This window comes from Polypterus senegalus, chromosome 4 (assembly GCF_016835505.1).
Source record: "Polypterus senegalus isolate Bchr_013 chromosome 4, ASM1683550v1, whole genome shotgun sequence".
Classification (NCBI taxonomy): Eukaryota; Metazoa; Chordata; class Cladistia; order Polypteriformes; family Polypteridae; genus Polypterus; species Polypterus senegalus.
Window position 1 is genome coordinate 13292668 of NC_053157.1, and position 15467 is coordinate 13308134.

Below are 15467 nucleotides of genomic sequence, written 5' to 3' on the forward strand. Positions count from 1 at the left end.
CCTGGGGGTGGCTACGGAAATTGAACTCAGGTGTGATACACCACAGTTAGGTGATTTTTAACAAGGGGCAATTACTTTTCACACAGGGCCATGTTGGTTTGGATTTTATTTCTCCCTAAATAATAAAAACCATCATTTAAAAACTGCATTTTGTGTTTACTTGTGTTATATTTGACTAATGGTTAAATGTGTTTGATGATCAGAAACATTTTGTGTGACAAACATGCAAAAGAATAAGAAATCAGGAAGGGGGCAAATAGTTTTTCACACCACTGTATATAGGACGATACCATGTATAGGACGCAGTGGATTTTTGACCCTAAAAACGATGGAAAAACCTGTGTACCTGTTTATAGGGCGCGTCCAGATTTTGAGTTACTAATTAAAAGCCAGCACCGGTGATTATATCCATGCGTTTGTGTTAGGCTGGAGTCTCTCTGAACAACAACAAAGAGTGAGAAACATACTAGATGGCGAAAACGACGTATCGGTGACATGAAAATTCAAAATAAAACAATTTCCAAACGTTACAATAGGGCATACAGGTGGATGTATTGTAAAATGAGCTTTCAAACGGCGTGTCATTCTCCAAAATCGATACAGTATTACCGACGCTAAATACTTTAATTTCAAATGGTGTGAAATGCCAGTACGGGGGCGACGTCTAATCACGCGTAGACTGAGGCATACCCCGGTAGCTACAATTGCAGCACTGCTAACTGATTGTCGCTTGAAAACAAACCTTGAAATTCAAATTGGATTCAAACCACTCCTCTCTATCCCCGTCACACAGCCATCGAAGGCGAAGGAGAGGCACTGACACACGCGCACACGTTCATAAAGTCCAATGGACGCTCCCATCGCGCCGAGAGCATCAGGCATTGAATAACACTGAGAAAACCTTGAACAGCAGAGAAAACTAACAGCGCAAGAGTTCGCGCTACAGCCTTACGAACCGCTCACTAAAAAGACTTTTTTTTAAATGAGTTTTAAGCACAGGGAAAAAAAATGAACATTTGAAAAATCCGTAATGTAATAAACCACCAAGAAAAGTAACATTGCCACAATGCACGCTACGAACCGATCGCTGGAAACAGAACTGAAAACAAAAACAAGCCTTTTCTACCTTATGCGTCCAGTCCTCCCTCTCTCGCTCTCTCTTGCGCGCGCCTGTGTCTGTGTGTGTGTGTGCCTCTCTCGCACACATCTGTGTGTGTGTGTGTGCCTCTCTCGCACACATCTGTGTGTGTGTGTGCCTCTCTCGCGCGCCTCTCTGTGTGTGTCTCTCTCTCTCTCTCTCTTGCTCCCTCGCTCGCTGCACAGGAAATGCACAGGGAGAAACTGAACATTGTGACAGATAGGGGGCGCTATCGCTCCCTTGAACCCTGTCCAAGACTCCAGACACCGGATAAAAGTCCAAATGTTGACTTTATTCATTCGCCACAGTGCACAAAGCACCCTCTCCTCCATTATACTAATACAAATCAATAATCACCAATACAAATACAATCCTCTCCCAGACGCGTCGCCCTCCTACCACCCAGCTCAGCTTGCTGTCTGGGAGCTCCCACAGTCCTTTTATATACCCTGACCTGACCCGGAAGTGTTCCCAATCCCCAGTCCATGTGATTCTTTATCACTTCCGAGTCAGGTACAAGTCCTTCATCTCACCCCGGAAGCATGTCGCTCTTCCTATGACGTACTTCCGGGTTATAGGGCACGAATGATTCTTCGGTCCTCCCTGCAGCTCCCTCTTGCGGCCCTGTGGTATCCAGCAGGGTCGTGTATAAAACTACATAGTCCATGACTCCCTGCTGGTCTTCGGGGCACCTCCATACTGCAGGGAGGGCTCCATCTGGCGGCCTAGGGGTATTGGCCGGGATGACCAACCGAAAGAGAAACTGTATCCATGTATAAGACGCACCTGGGTTTTTAGGCCTACTTCTTAAGTAAAAAAATGTGTCCTATACGCGGGTTTTTACGGTATGTGGACTTTCAGAAAGCATTTGATAAGGTGCCACATGAGAGGTTGGGCATCAAGTTAAAAGAAGTGGGAGTTCAGGGTGATGTTTTTAAATGGGTGCAGGATTGGCTCAGACACAGGAAGCAGAGGGTGATGGTGTGAGGAACCTCATCAGAACTGGCCGATGTTAAGAGTGCTGTCAGTGTGGGGGTGCTGTTATTTTTAATAAATATAAATGATTTAGATAGGAATAGAAGTAACAAGCTGGTTAAGTTTGCAGATGATACCAAGATAGGTGGATTAGCAGATAATTTGTAATCCATGGTATCATTACAGAAGGACTTGAACAGCATACAGGCTTGGACAGATTTGTGGCAGATGAAATTTAATGTCAGTAAATGTAAAGTATTACACATAGGAAGTAAAAATGTGAGGTTTGAATGCACAATGGGCGGTCGGAAAGTCAAGAGTTCACCTTATGAGGAGTTAGGAGTCGTAGTGGACTCTAAGCTATCGACTTCCAGACAGTGTTCAGAAGCCATGAAGAAGGTTAACAGACTGTCAGGTTATATAGCGCCTTAACGTGTGGAGTACAAGTCACAGGAGGTTCTGCTCAGGCTTTATAACACACTGGTGAGGCCTCATCTGGAGTACAGGGTGCAGTTTGGGTCTCCATAAAGACATAGCAGCACAAGAAAAGGTCCAGAGAAGAGCAACTCGGCTGATTCAGGGCTACAGGGGATGAGTTTAGAGGAAAGATTAAAAGAGCTGAGCCTTTACAGTTTAAGGAAAAGGAGATAAAGAGGAGACCTGAGTGAAGTGTTTAAAATAAAGAAGGGAATTAGTCCAGTGGATCAGGATGGTGACTTTAAAATAAGTTCATCAGTTGGAAACTTGTTAAGGGTAAATTTCGCACAAACATTAGGAAGTTTTTCTTTCCACAAAGAACGATAGACACAAAACTCGACTTGATGTTTTTTTGGAAGAAATAAGTGGAGAGGACTGGCGAGCTTTGTGGGGCTGAATGGCCTGATCTCGTCCTGAGTGTTTCAATGTTCTAATATAGGGAGGTCCAAATCTAATTATGCAACTTTTAATGCAATGCAGGAAAACAATACAAAATAATTGTTTGAAATATCCTGTAATAAATGAAAATGGACTTACATTGAATTAATTCACTGATTTTCCATGTAATGTCCCACTTGTCCTCCATTCAGTTGGATGCAGGCTCAGAGTAATAAACTTAATAAGTTATTGCGTAATGAAAATTGCATAATTAGATCTGGACCACCCTGTATATACCTCCCTTGGGACACTAGAGGGCCGCCCTCCTAGGCGGCTGTGGCACTATGGATTCCCGCAGGGCATGTCAGAAACTGGAGTTTGGTGAAGCCCTGTTGGGTTCCATGGGTGCCACCAGGGGGAACTGCAGCGCACCTGGAAGTGATTCCAAGTAATAGTGACGAGCCACTTGGAACACTCCTGGGACCTGAATAAGAGGAGCCGCCTCACCCCATTGGGGTGCCAGAGTCGGGAGGAAGAAGAAGACAAAGCGTGTGTGTGTGGAGGAGTGAAGGTGGCAGAAGCGAAGAAAAGAGTGGAAGAGGACTGTGAGCATCATGGGTGGTTAAGGCACCGTGTCTAAGAGGAAGTAAGAACTGTGAATAAAAGCGTGCCATCTGGTGTCATGTCTGCCTGTGTCCGGGCTGATCTTTCCACAGTATCAATGCCTTTGTTGTGTGCATTGTGTTTTGTGGGTGGTAGAGGTAGGACCACCTGCCCAGAAACTACTCTTAGCCCCATAAAGGCGATGGTTACCCACAGTCCCTAGCGGTTCATCTAGAATGGCTATGGAGTGGTGAGTGTTCTTGTGTTTGACTGTGCCTTTATAATATTTTTTTTGTGATCAATTTTGTTTTTATTGATTCTAGGAACTGCGGTGGGCTGGCACCCTGCCCAGGGATTTGTTTCCTGCCTTGTGCCCTGTGTTGACTGGGATTGGCTCTAGCAGACCCCCGTGACTCTGTAGTTAGGATATAGTGGGTTGGAAAATGACTGACTGACTGACTGATTCTGGGAATTTAGCATATACCCCAAATGTCATGCAGGACCCTCCCACAAGGCCACCCTCCATCCCCAAAACCGACAGAGTCTAGCAGAGTTAAAATCACCAGAATGCGTAGATGAAGAGGAGGAGGAGATGATTAGGTAACAAAAGCCTCAGGCACACCGCTAAATGAACCTCAGTGTGCAGTCACTGTGATGTCAATTTACATCAAAGAGTGTTGAATCTCAGGGAGACAAAGCTGTGGCGGGCAGCTGGAACCCTCAGAGTGTGGAAGGACAGCGGGAGAGAGGGGGTTTTCAGGACAGTTTCTCTCCCGGGCCAACAGAGGGCAGCTCCCCTTGGTTTCCAGCAGGGCCACGGGACATGAGCATGGAAACTCAACCCTGCACCAGGGTGCGCATGGACCTTTCCAGGGCCTTATTTGGCCGCACGTTGGCCTAGTTTTTGGGGGAGGCATTATTAGCCAAAAGGCTCAGTACACTCAGTAGAATTCGTGTGTAAAATATCACTCATGAATGAAACAAGTAGAATTCTTTTATCCACAAATGCTTCACAAATCATTTTCAGACTGTCCTTCTGTGATGGCATCAGACACAGCAGTTGAAAGTCATGAGGCAATAACTAAAATAAACAGAAACATCACACAGATAATAATTACTAGGAACATAGACAACTAGGGTGGCACAGTGGGTAGCGCTGCTGCCTCACAGTAAGGAGACCTGGGTTCGCTTCCCGGGTCCTCCCTGCGTGGAGGTTGCATGTTCTCCCCGTGTCTGCCTGGGTTTCCTCCCACAGTCCAAAGACATGCAGGTTGGGTGCATTGGCGATTCTAAATTGTCCCGTGTGTGTGGACTGGCGCCCTGCCCGCGGTTTGTTTCCTATCTTGTGCCCTGTGTTAGGATATAGCAGGTTGGATAATAGATGGATAAATAAGTAATTTATAATTTTGTTTCGTTATCAATCCGAATGCGTTTTTGCTCTGCACAGAAAACATCCCCACCTATCACTTGTACACTACACTGCTTCTGGTTTTCGCAGCGTAATTATTTTAAACTAGCGGCTGTTGTAGGTAAAGTGCTTTATAAATAAAGTTGACTTGACTTGACTTGACTAATTATTAGAACTCGGCTTATCAGTGCGTCTGTACTTTATTTTGTATAGTTGATGCTTATACTGTAAATACTTATATGTGAAACATTATTGCTATTTCTCTATATACAGTATGAATAAATCTATGCAAAATTTATCTTAGTTTATCTCTATACGACATTTTAGTTCGCGTCCCGGGTCCTCCCTGCGTGGAGTTGGCATGTTCTCCCCGTGTCTGGTGTGGTTTTTCTCCCACAGTCCAAAGACGTGCAGGTTAGGCGCATTGGCGATCCTAAATTGTCCCTAGTGTGTGCCCTGTGGTGGGCTGGCATCCTGCCCATGTTTTGCTCCTGCCTTGCGCCCTGTGTTGGCTGGGATTGGCTCCAGCAGACCCTGTGACCCTGTAGTTAGGTTATAGCAGGTTGAACGATGACTGACTGACTATAGGTTAACATATTCAGATATGATGGAGGGCGGCAAATTGAAGCACCAATCCGCTCTGAGAGGCACGAACTCGAGCTAAGCCACTGCTACGGCCACACCTCTCTGGGCACATGTAGTCCTTCCGGGTGCCCTGTAGAAAAGGTGCCAGTCCCCACCATTTGTTGGCCAGAGTCGGGAGGAAGAGGGCAAAGCCTGAAGTGGAGTAGAGGCGAATGGACTGGCAGTAAGGAAGGGACTGTTGTGTCGTGTCGTGGTGATTGTGCACTTTTATTCTGTAAATAAGCGTGTGCTGGGTGCAAAACGTGTCTCCTGCCTGTCTGTGCCCGGTTTGGCTTCACAAAGCATGCTCCATTAACTTGCGACCGAGGCAGTTCCAGAAAGAATTAGATTAAAAAAGGAAGATTATCGATCATCAAAAGAAAAAGAAGCTCAGAAGATTTCCATCGAGAGGCAAGAAGTAATTTAATGCCAAGACAGAGCAGTCGGCACTGGTGAGAGGAGCCCTGGAGAAGCCCAACAGAAATAGACGTTTAGGAATAGGAATGACGTGTGCGGACAGAATGGAGGGGAGATACTGGCTTATCTGTAACCAGAAAGAGAGAACTGGAGGGCAAGGCCAGAACAAATAGCAGAAGGTGCCAGGCAAACCAAGAGGACATAAAGTGAAATATGGAGAAAGCGTTTACAGGGAGTAGGATGAAGTCTATGAATTATTTTGAGTTTGGTGAACTGGTAGTTAGTGTTTGTGGAAGAAAATCTCACATTCTTAAATATGTTTTTTAGAACAGATGCTCCTGTAATACGTCAGTCGACATATTTTTTGTGAGTTTTAGGAATCGAGAAAAGCGGCGTAGGGGTGTATGGGAGGCCGCAGGCAGCGTGGGGAAGGGTTTGGAAGAGGAGGAATAGGAATCGAGAAATGCCGTGTGGGCTACGTGTGGGGGGGACCGGGTTTGAAGAGGAAGCAGGATGAACCAGAAGAGGAATACATACAGTACTGTGCAAAAGTTTTAGGCAGGTGTGAAAAAATGCTGTAAACAAAGAATGCTTTCAAAAATGGAGGTGTTAATCATTTATTTTCATCAATCGACAAAATGCAGTGAATGAACAAAAGAGAAATCGAAATCAAATCCATATTTGGTGTGACCACCCTTTGCCTTCAAAACAGCATCAATTCTTCCTGGTACACTTGCACACAGTTTTTGAAGGAACTCGGCTGGTAGGTTGTTCCAAACATCTTGGAGAACTAACCACAGATCTTCTGTAGATGTAGGCCTCCTCACATCCTTCTGTCTCTTCATGTGATCCCAGACAAACTCGATGATGGTGAGATCAGGGCTCTGTGGGGGCCATACCATCACTTCCAGGACGTCTTGTTCTTCTTTGCGCTGAAGATAGTTCTTAATGACTTTGGCTGTATGTTTGGGGTCGTTGTCCTGCTGCAGAATAAATTTGGGGCCAACCTGATGGTATTGCATGATGGATAAGAATCTGCCTGTATTTCTCAGCATTGAGAACACCATCAATCCTGATCAAATCTCCAACTCCATTTGCAGAAATGCAGCCCCAAACGTTCAAGGAACCTCCACCCTGCTTCACTGCTGCCTGCCGACAATAATGAGTACCGCTCTCTAGCCCTTCGATGAACAAACTGCCTTCTAGCTATAGCCAAATATTTCAAACTAGCCAACCCGCGGCATACCATACGCCGCATAATCAGGCCGGTTTTTAAATGATTTTTAAGCACAGGGAGAAAATTAACATTTGAAAAAACAGTAATGTAATAAATAAGCAAGAAAAGCAACATTGTAACAATGCAGGGAACGAACCAGACGGAGGGATGGGGGTGTACGGCACTGAGGCGCGGAGGGTGGAACGGGAGGAGAGGAGAAGGACATCCACTCTGCTCCCTCCGTCATGCTAGTCTGCTGATTTCTCGTTCAGACTGCACTGCCCGCTTATGTGCCCACCTTCAACTCGTGACTCGAGTCGTTGTCGTCTTTGCACAGTCCTGATGCACCTGTGAGTCATGTCTTCCGTGTTCCTGCAGGAGCATCTAAGAAGACGCATGTTTGTCGCGGATGCGAAGTGCTGTATGCAGCGTGTTAAACAGTTTGCTATGGTGCACGCGATCGTGCGTCGTAACCGAAAACTCGGTTTTTAAAGACTGCTTACTTCATTGTGTTTCAACCTCAGTTGTAAAGGAATGTTTTAATGATCCCATGGGTTACCCTCGCAAACCGTTTTACACGCTGCATATGGCGATTCACCTCCGCGAGAAACACGCCTCTATGAACAGTCAACGTGGCTCGGAGGTACATGAGGCCTCTACGACAGAGGAATATAAATGACGCTGGTTTTTCTGTGTCTTCACGTCCGAGTTGATGGGGGTGGCTCTGCGAGTTGTCGTCGTATCCAATGGTCTTGTAGTTGGTGGGCGTGGATCCTTCCTGCATGCGCCATAGGTGTCTTACTTGATGAATCCACACCCCTTCCAGCGTGCTTTCCATGGGTGTCTTGCCTTAGTGAATTATATATACTAGCCAACCCGCGGCGTACCATACGCCGCATAATCAGGCCGGTTTTTTAATAATTTTTAAGCACAGGGAGAAAATTTAACATTTGTAAACTCGGTAATGTAATAAATCAGCAAGAAAAGCAACGTTGTAACAATGCACGGAACGAACCAACACACAATCGTCCGTGCGGCGTAGCGAGGTGGGAGGGCAGTGTGTACAAAGTGCAGGAGCATCTAAGAAGACGCATGTTTGTCGCGGATGCGAAGTGCTGTATGTAGCGTGTACAACACTTTGCTATGCTGCACGCGTCGCGTCGTAACCGAAAACTCGTTTTTTAAAGACTGCTCACTTCATTGTGTTTCAACCTCAGTTGTAAAGGAATGTTTTAATGATCCCATGGGTTACCCCTCGCAAACAGTTTTACACGCCGCATATGGCGATTCACCTCCGCGAGAAACACGCCTCTATGAACAGTCAACGTGTGGGAGGGGGGTGTGTACAAAGGGTAGGGACGAAAACAGTGGGAGCGTATGAGTCGCACTTAGTGGCAATTCCACGGTTTGCAGCCCGAATGGGGTCCAACGGCTTACCCACACCTAGACACACGCTCAATCTCATGCATAATTATTTATTGAATGCTAAACACTTCTGGATAGACACGGTTGTCTAAAACGGGTTGGTGTGAGAATACAACAGTAAGTGAATGAAAAGATGGAACTCTGGAGAGAGCAAAATACAACACAATAGTGAACCCGCGGCATAACAAACACTGCATAATTATTTATTGATGGTTGAACACTTCTGGAAAGACACAGGGACACCCCTCGCAAACTGTTTTACACGCCGCATACAGCGATTCACATCCGCGACATGATTTTTCCTAGATGGTCCTGTCGCGTCCACCCTCGCACTCGAATCATACACACTGCCTGCTCATGTGCCCGGTCACAAGCCACGTCCAGCCTCATTCTCGAAGTATACACACCGCCTGGTCATGTGTCCGCTCGCAAGAGAAACTCACGGAGAGCCGCCCACCAGCTGCCTGTGTGTGTGCCTCTGTCTGTCTCTGGCGCGGCTTTCTCTTGCGCTGCCTCTGTGTGAACGGGTCAGGCACAGAGAAGGTCAGCTGCCGACAGAGCGTCTCGACTGTTGCAGGGCTTGCATTGGTGAAGCAGGTGAGACGGTAATGAAACAGAGGCACGGGGCTTATTGGTTTTTAAAGGCTGATTCCTTCATTGTGCTTTAACCTCAGTTTTAAAAGATTGTTTTAAGGATCCCATGGGATACCCCTCGCAAACCGTTTCACACGCTGCATATCGCGATTCACCTCCGCGAGAAACATGCCTCTATGAACAGTCAAGGTGGCTCGGTGGTACATGACATTAACCTGACCTGCACTGCATGTGGCCTCTACGACAGACGAACATAAATGACGCTGTTTTTTTTGTGTCGTCGTGTCCGAGTTGGTGGCCGTGGCCCTGCGAGTTGTCGTCGTATCCAATGGTCTTGGAGTTGGTGGGCGTGGCTCCTCCCTGCGTGCGCCATAGGTGTCTTACTTGTGGGCGACTTAGTGAATCCGCTTTCCATGGGTGTCTTGCCTTAGTGAATTATATATATAGATAAAGATTTTGACTCATCAGTCCAGAGCACCTGCTGCCATTTTTCTGCACCCCAGTTCCTATGTTTTCGTGCATACTTGAGTCGCTTGGCCTTGTTGCCATGTCGGAGGTATGGCTTTTTGGCTGCAACTCTTCCATGAAGACCACTTCTGGCCAGACTTCTTCGGACAGTAGAGGGGTGTACCCGGGTCCCACTGGTTTCTGCCAGTTGTGAGCTGATGGCACTGCTGGAAATCTTCTGATTTCAAAGGGTAATAAGCTTGATGTGTCTTTCATCTGCTGCACTAAGTTTCCTTGGCCGACCACTGTGTCTATGATCCTCAACGTTGCCCGTTTCTTTCTGCTTCTTGAACAGCACATCTTGAAACCCCAGTCTGCTTTGAAATCTTTGTCTGGGAGAGACCTTGCTGATGCAGTATAACTATCTTGTGTCTCATTGCTGTGCTCAATTTTGCCATGTCATGAAACATGAAGCAGCATTTTTTCACACCTGCCTAAAGTTTTTGCACAGTACTGTATGAGAGATGATGGAGCCAATGAATGCATTAACAGGTTAAACCCCACATCCCAGTTCCATCACGAGATCACACACACACACACATCTTACCTTTAGTCTTCGCTCTGCCTTTACAACATGAAACGAGCAATCCCAGCGCAAGTCCCAACAGAATGAGGATGACGCCAGGAAGGGCGTACAGCAGAATGTTTGACCAGGGGTGCTGAGTATTCAAAGATTGAGTGTCATTGGTCCTGCTTTCATTCGCGGCATTGGAATTTTCTGTAATGTTTCCGATTACCCGGCGAAAGGTGCCGTGAAATGACTGGACGTTCTCTGAAAGATTTCGTGATATGTCGCTTGAATGAATCAGAGGCCTTCTTGAAGTTAACAAACGTCCCGTGGTGGTGGATATCCCTGTGGTGGTGATGGAAACCAACCTGTGCTTAGTAGCAGTAGTAGTAGTAGCATTGGGATTGAGCTCAGTGTAGTCAGAATGCACTATAAATAAAGAAAAAAAAAATACAATAGTAATTGTTAGAACAGTGAAATCAACCTTTTTCGAGTTGCGGCGCACTAAGTCCAAAAGTTTTCTTTCGTGGCGCACCTGAGGGACTGCCCATAAATAAAGTCGTGACGACACAATCTATGGACAGTCGCCAATAAAAACAGTTAATTTTACAAGTTTGAAAGACATTTTATTAATAAAGGAATCAAAGGATAAATCTTAAATTTAATCAATGTGAACGTTGAGATTGTTTTTCAGCACATATGAGATGGATGCGAGGAACAATTTTCGAAAGACCGACGCGCATTTCCTTGTCGATCATTTGAAGTCTCTCGCGTTTCTTAGACTTCATTTCCGTAAGTGTTCCGTTATCTGTTTTTCCAACAAAAATATATTTTTTTAAACATTATCTTTTTAATCAACCAAAAGTTCAAAAACACAATCTATATATATAATTCACTAAGGCAAGACACCCCTGGAAAGCGAATTCACTAAGTCGCCGACAAGTAAGACACCTATGGCGCACGCTGGAAGGAGCCACGCCCACCAACTCCAAGACCATTGGATACGACGACAACTCGCAGAGCCACGCCCACCAACTCGGACGCGACGACACAGAAAAACCAGCGTCATTTATATTCGTCTGTCGTGGAGGCAACATGCACCTCCGAGCCACCTTGACTGTTCATAGAGGCATGTTTCTCGTGGAGGTGAGTCGCCATATGCAGCGTGTGAAACGGTTTGCGAGGGGTATCCCATGGAATCCTTAAAACAATCCTTTCCAACTGAGGTTAAAACACAATGAAGTAAGCAGTCTTTAAAAACCGACTTTTCGGTTACGATGCACGACTTCGTGCACCATAGCAAACTGTTTTACACGCTATATACAGCAATTCGCATCCGCGACAAACATGCGTCTTCTTCACTCACGGACAATTATATGTTGCTCTCTCCAGAGTTCCATCTTTTCATTCGCTTACTGTAGTATCCTCAAACCCTGCCTTTTAGACAACTGTGTCTTTCCAGAAGTGTTCAACCATCAATAAATAATTATGCGGCGTTTGTTATGCCGCTGGTTCACTATTGTGTTGTATTTTGCTCTCTCCAGAGTTCCATCTTTTCATTCGCTTACTGTTGTATTCTCACACCAACCCGTTTTAGACAACCGTGTCTTTCCAGAAGTGTTTAGCATTCAATAAATAATTATGCATGAGCTTGAGCGTGTGTCTAGGCGTGGGTAAGCCGTTGAACCCCATTCGGCTGCAAACCGTGGAATTCCCACTAAGTGCGACTCATACGCTGCCACTGGTTTCGTCCCTACCCTTTGTACACAAACCTCGCTACCACCGTGGTCAGGTGTCTTGGTGGATTATACATAGAAAAGCAGCCAAAACCACACAGAGCAATGAAACGTCTACGTGAGTCACAGGTGCTTCTGGACTGTGTAAAGACGACAACGATTTAAGTGACGAGTTGGAGGTGGGCACATGAGCGGGCAGTGCAGTCTGAACGAGAAATCAGCAGACTAGCATGACGGAGGGAACTGAATGGACGTCCTTCTCTTCTCCTCCCTTTCCACACTCCGCAACTGAGTGCCGTGCACCTCCATCCCTCCGTCTGGCAGGAGAAGGCGCGATGGCGGTCCGCCAGTTTTCAGTCACGGACGATTGTGTGTTGGTTCGTTCCCTGCATTTGTTACAATGTCGCTTTTCTTGCTGATTTATTACATTACCTATTTTTCAAATGTTCATTTTCTCCCTGTGCTTAAAAAATTAAAAAACCGGCCTGATTATGCGGCGTATGGTACGCTGCGGGTTGGCTACTTTGAAATATTTTACAAAAGTTTTCACGGCGCCCCTAGAAAATTCACACCGGTTGCCCGACAATGTAGAGAGACAGCAATACTTGATAGACACGGCTAACATTTCAGGGTGCAAATCCCAGCGGGCACGAGAACACCTAAGTTACCGGAGAAGAACGCTACGTGTGTTTGTTATTTCCTTAAGTAGTTATAATATATTCAGTAGCTAAGAGTTTCTAATATACTGAATCAGTCACGAAGTGTGCGTTGATGACCAGAGGTGGCTTCATTGGCGTTTCACTTGTGATAGCGGTCTCCCCCACAATCGCCGAACTGCTGCGTCCTGGGTGTCAGTAACACGTTAGCTTATAGGGGATGTAACAGAAGCTGCCAATATCTTTGCAGCTATTTAAAGCTAATATTCTATCAGAGCTACATAAGCAAATATTTGTATTAATTTAATAGTAACTAACTAGAAATGGCTTTTACTGAGCCATTTTACACTAAGAAATGTTCCTTGATCGCTCAGCATGTTAAAAGGGCACAATGTCACTGCATATCACAAAATGAAGTCATTAATCAAACCAAGTATTTCTTGTCCTATCAGCTTGTTTCTTTTTGTTTGATTTTATTTTTTTTATCACTTTAGGTCTAATCCACTTTTGGATATCTTTTATGAAATGATGTTCCAAAGCATGCCGCCATGGAAGAGTAATGCAAATATCCTTTAGTTCTTGTTGAATTCTCTTTTTTTATTAATGGTCTGAAATATTAAACAGAGAGCATAAAAGGTGACCATTCAAGCTCCGTGATTCTTCCTCCTCTCACAGTAACACAACGAATACTGGGATCAACATAAATTTCAATGATATACTGTGGTCCACGGTCGGCTTTGTATCCTGGCCAATACCCCAGGCCGCCAGAGGGGGCATGGAAGGTCTCAGAATTCCAGCAGAGCCTCATGGACATTGCAGTTTTTATGGACAGCCCTGCTGGATACCATGGGGGCCACCAGGAGCCGCTATAAGGAGGCTTGGGGAGTCTCAAAGACACATGATATCCGATATGGTGTTCCACAAGGCTCTATCCTGGGTCCGCTGCTGTTCTCAATCTACATGCTCCCATTAGGTCAGATTATCTCAGGTTACAACGTGAGTTACCACAGCTATGCTGATGACACACAGCTGTACTTATCTATAGCACCTGATGACTCCGACTCTCTCGATTCACTAACACAATGTCTTACTGGTATTTCTGAATGGATGAATAGTAATTTTCTCAAACTAAATAAAGAGAAAACTGAAATTTTAGTAATTGGCAATAATGGATTCAGTGAGGTTATCAGAAATAAACTTGATGCACTAGGATTAAAAGTTAAGACGGAAGTAAAAAATTTAGGGGTAACCGTTGACTGTAATCTGAATTTTAAATCGCATATTCATCAGACCACTAGGACGGCATTTTTTCACTTAAGAAACATAAGTAAAGTTAGACCTCTTATATCATTGAAAGATGCTGAGAAATTAATTCACGCGTTTGTTTTCAGTCGACTAGATTACTGTAACGCACTCCTCTCAGGACTACCCAAAAAAGACATAAATCATTTGCAACGAGTGCAGAATGCAGCTGCTAGAATCCTAACTGGGAAAAGAAAATCCGAACACATTTCTCCAGTTTTGATGTCACTACACTGGTTACCTGTGTCATTCAGGATTGACTTTAAAATACTGCTTATGGTTTATAAAGCCTTAAATAATCTCACTCCATCTTATATATCAGAATGTCCGACACCTTATATTCCAAATCGTAACCTCAGATCCTCAAATGAGTGTCTCCTTAGAATTCCAAGAACAAAACTTAAAAGAAGTGGTGAGGCGGGCCTTCTGCTGTTATGCACCTAAAATCTGGAATAGCCTGCCAATAGGAATTGACCAGGCTGATACAGTAGAGCACTTTAAAACACTGCTGAAAACACATGACTTTAACATGGCCTTTTTATAACTTCACTTTAACTTAATCCTATATAAACTTATGTTTATTTTTTATTGTGTCTTCTATTTTTCTATTCATTTTGTAAAGCACTTTGAGCTACATCTTTTTGTATGAATATGTGCTATATAAATAAATGTTGATTAATTGATTGATTGATTATTTGCCCTATGCCCCGGAAGAACTTCCAAGTCATATGAATTGAAGGAATGATGTACTTCCGGGGTGAGAAAAAGGACTTTTATCTGACCTGGAAGTGATAAGGAATTATGGACTAAAGGATGAGAACACTTCCGGGTCGGGGACTATAAAAGGACCACGGGAACTCCCAGACAATAAGCTGAGCTGGGTGGTAGGAGGGCAACGCGTCTGGGAGTCGGAGGATTGGTTATTGTTATTATTATTGTATAGAGTGTAGAGTGGAGGGTGCTTGGTGCACATAATTATAATAATCAAAATAATTATTGTAGCACTTTTACCTGGTGTTTGGCGTGGTACCTGAGGGTTCAAGGGAGCGATACTGCCCCCTACTGCTACAATACATAACCATGCATCGCTCAATATACAAATAAAAAAATAACGTACCTGAAATATTAAACAGAGAATATAAAAAGTGACAATTCAAGCTCTGTGATTCATCCTATTAACAAAAGAAAACCACGTGGAAAGGCCGTTGAACGCTCACATTAACACATAACCCAGTGGTTCTCAACCTGCGAGGCGGGCCACCCTAGGGGGGGCGCGAAGTAACAAAAAGGGGGGCGCAAACATGTGAAAAAAAGAAAACAAGAATCAATAATATGAAAAAAACATCTGTTGAAACCAAAACAAATTAACTTAAACTACATTCTGATATTAGAACAATAAATATAGAGTTAGATAAATGTCGATAAAAGTTAAGTAGGTACAGTATAATAAAATATGCATCTACATTTCAAAAAAATGTTAGGGGGGGCGCGATTAAAACTGTT

The 15467-nt window shown here is 44.6% G+C and overlaps 1 protein-coding gene across 2 annotated transcripts in view; it reads right to left on the bottom strand.

The window, feature by feature from the left end:
* The window catches only part of tmem154 (transmembrane protein 154), a 96886-nt gene that overhangs the window by 65047 nt on the left and 16372 nt on the right, over window positions 1-15467 (bottom strand). For both annotated transcript variants that reach the window (XM_039750260.1, XM_039750259.1), the window contains exon 2: window positions 10310-10699. In XM_039750260.1, coding sequence (XP_039606194.1) covers window positions 10310-10699 — 390 coding nt within the window. The remainder of the gene's footprint in view (window positions 1-10309; window positions 10700-15467) is intronic.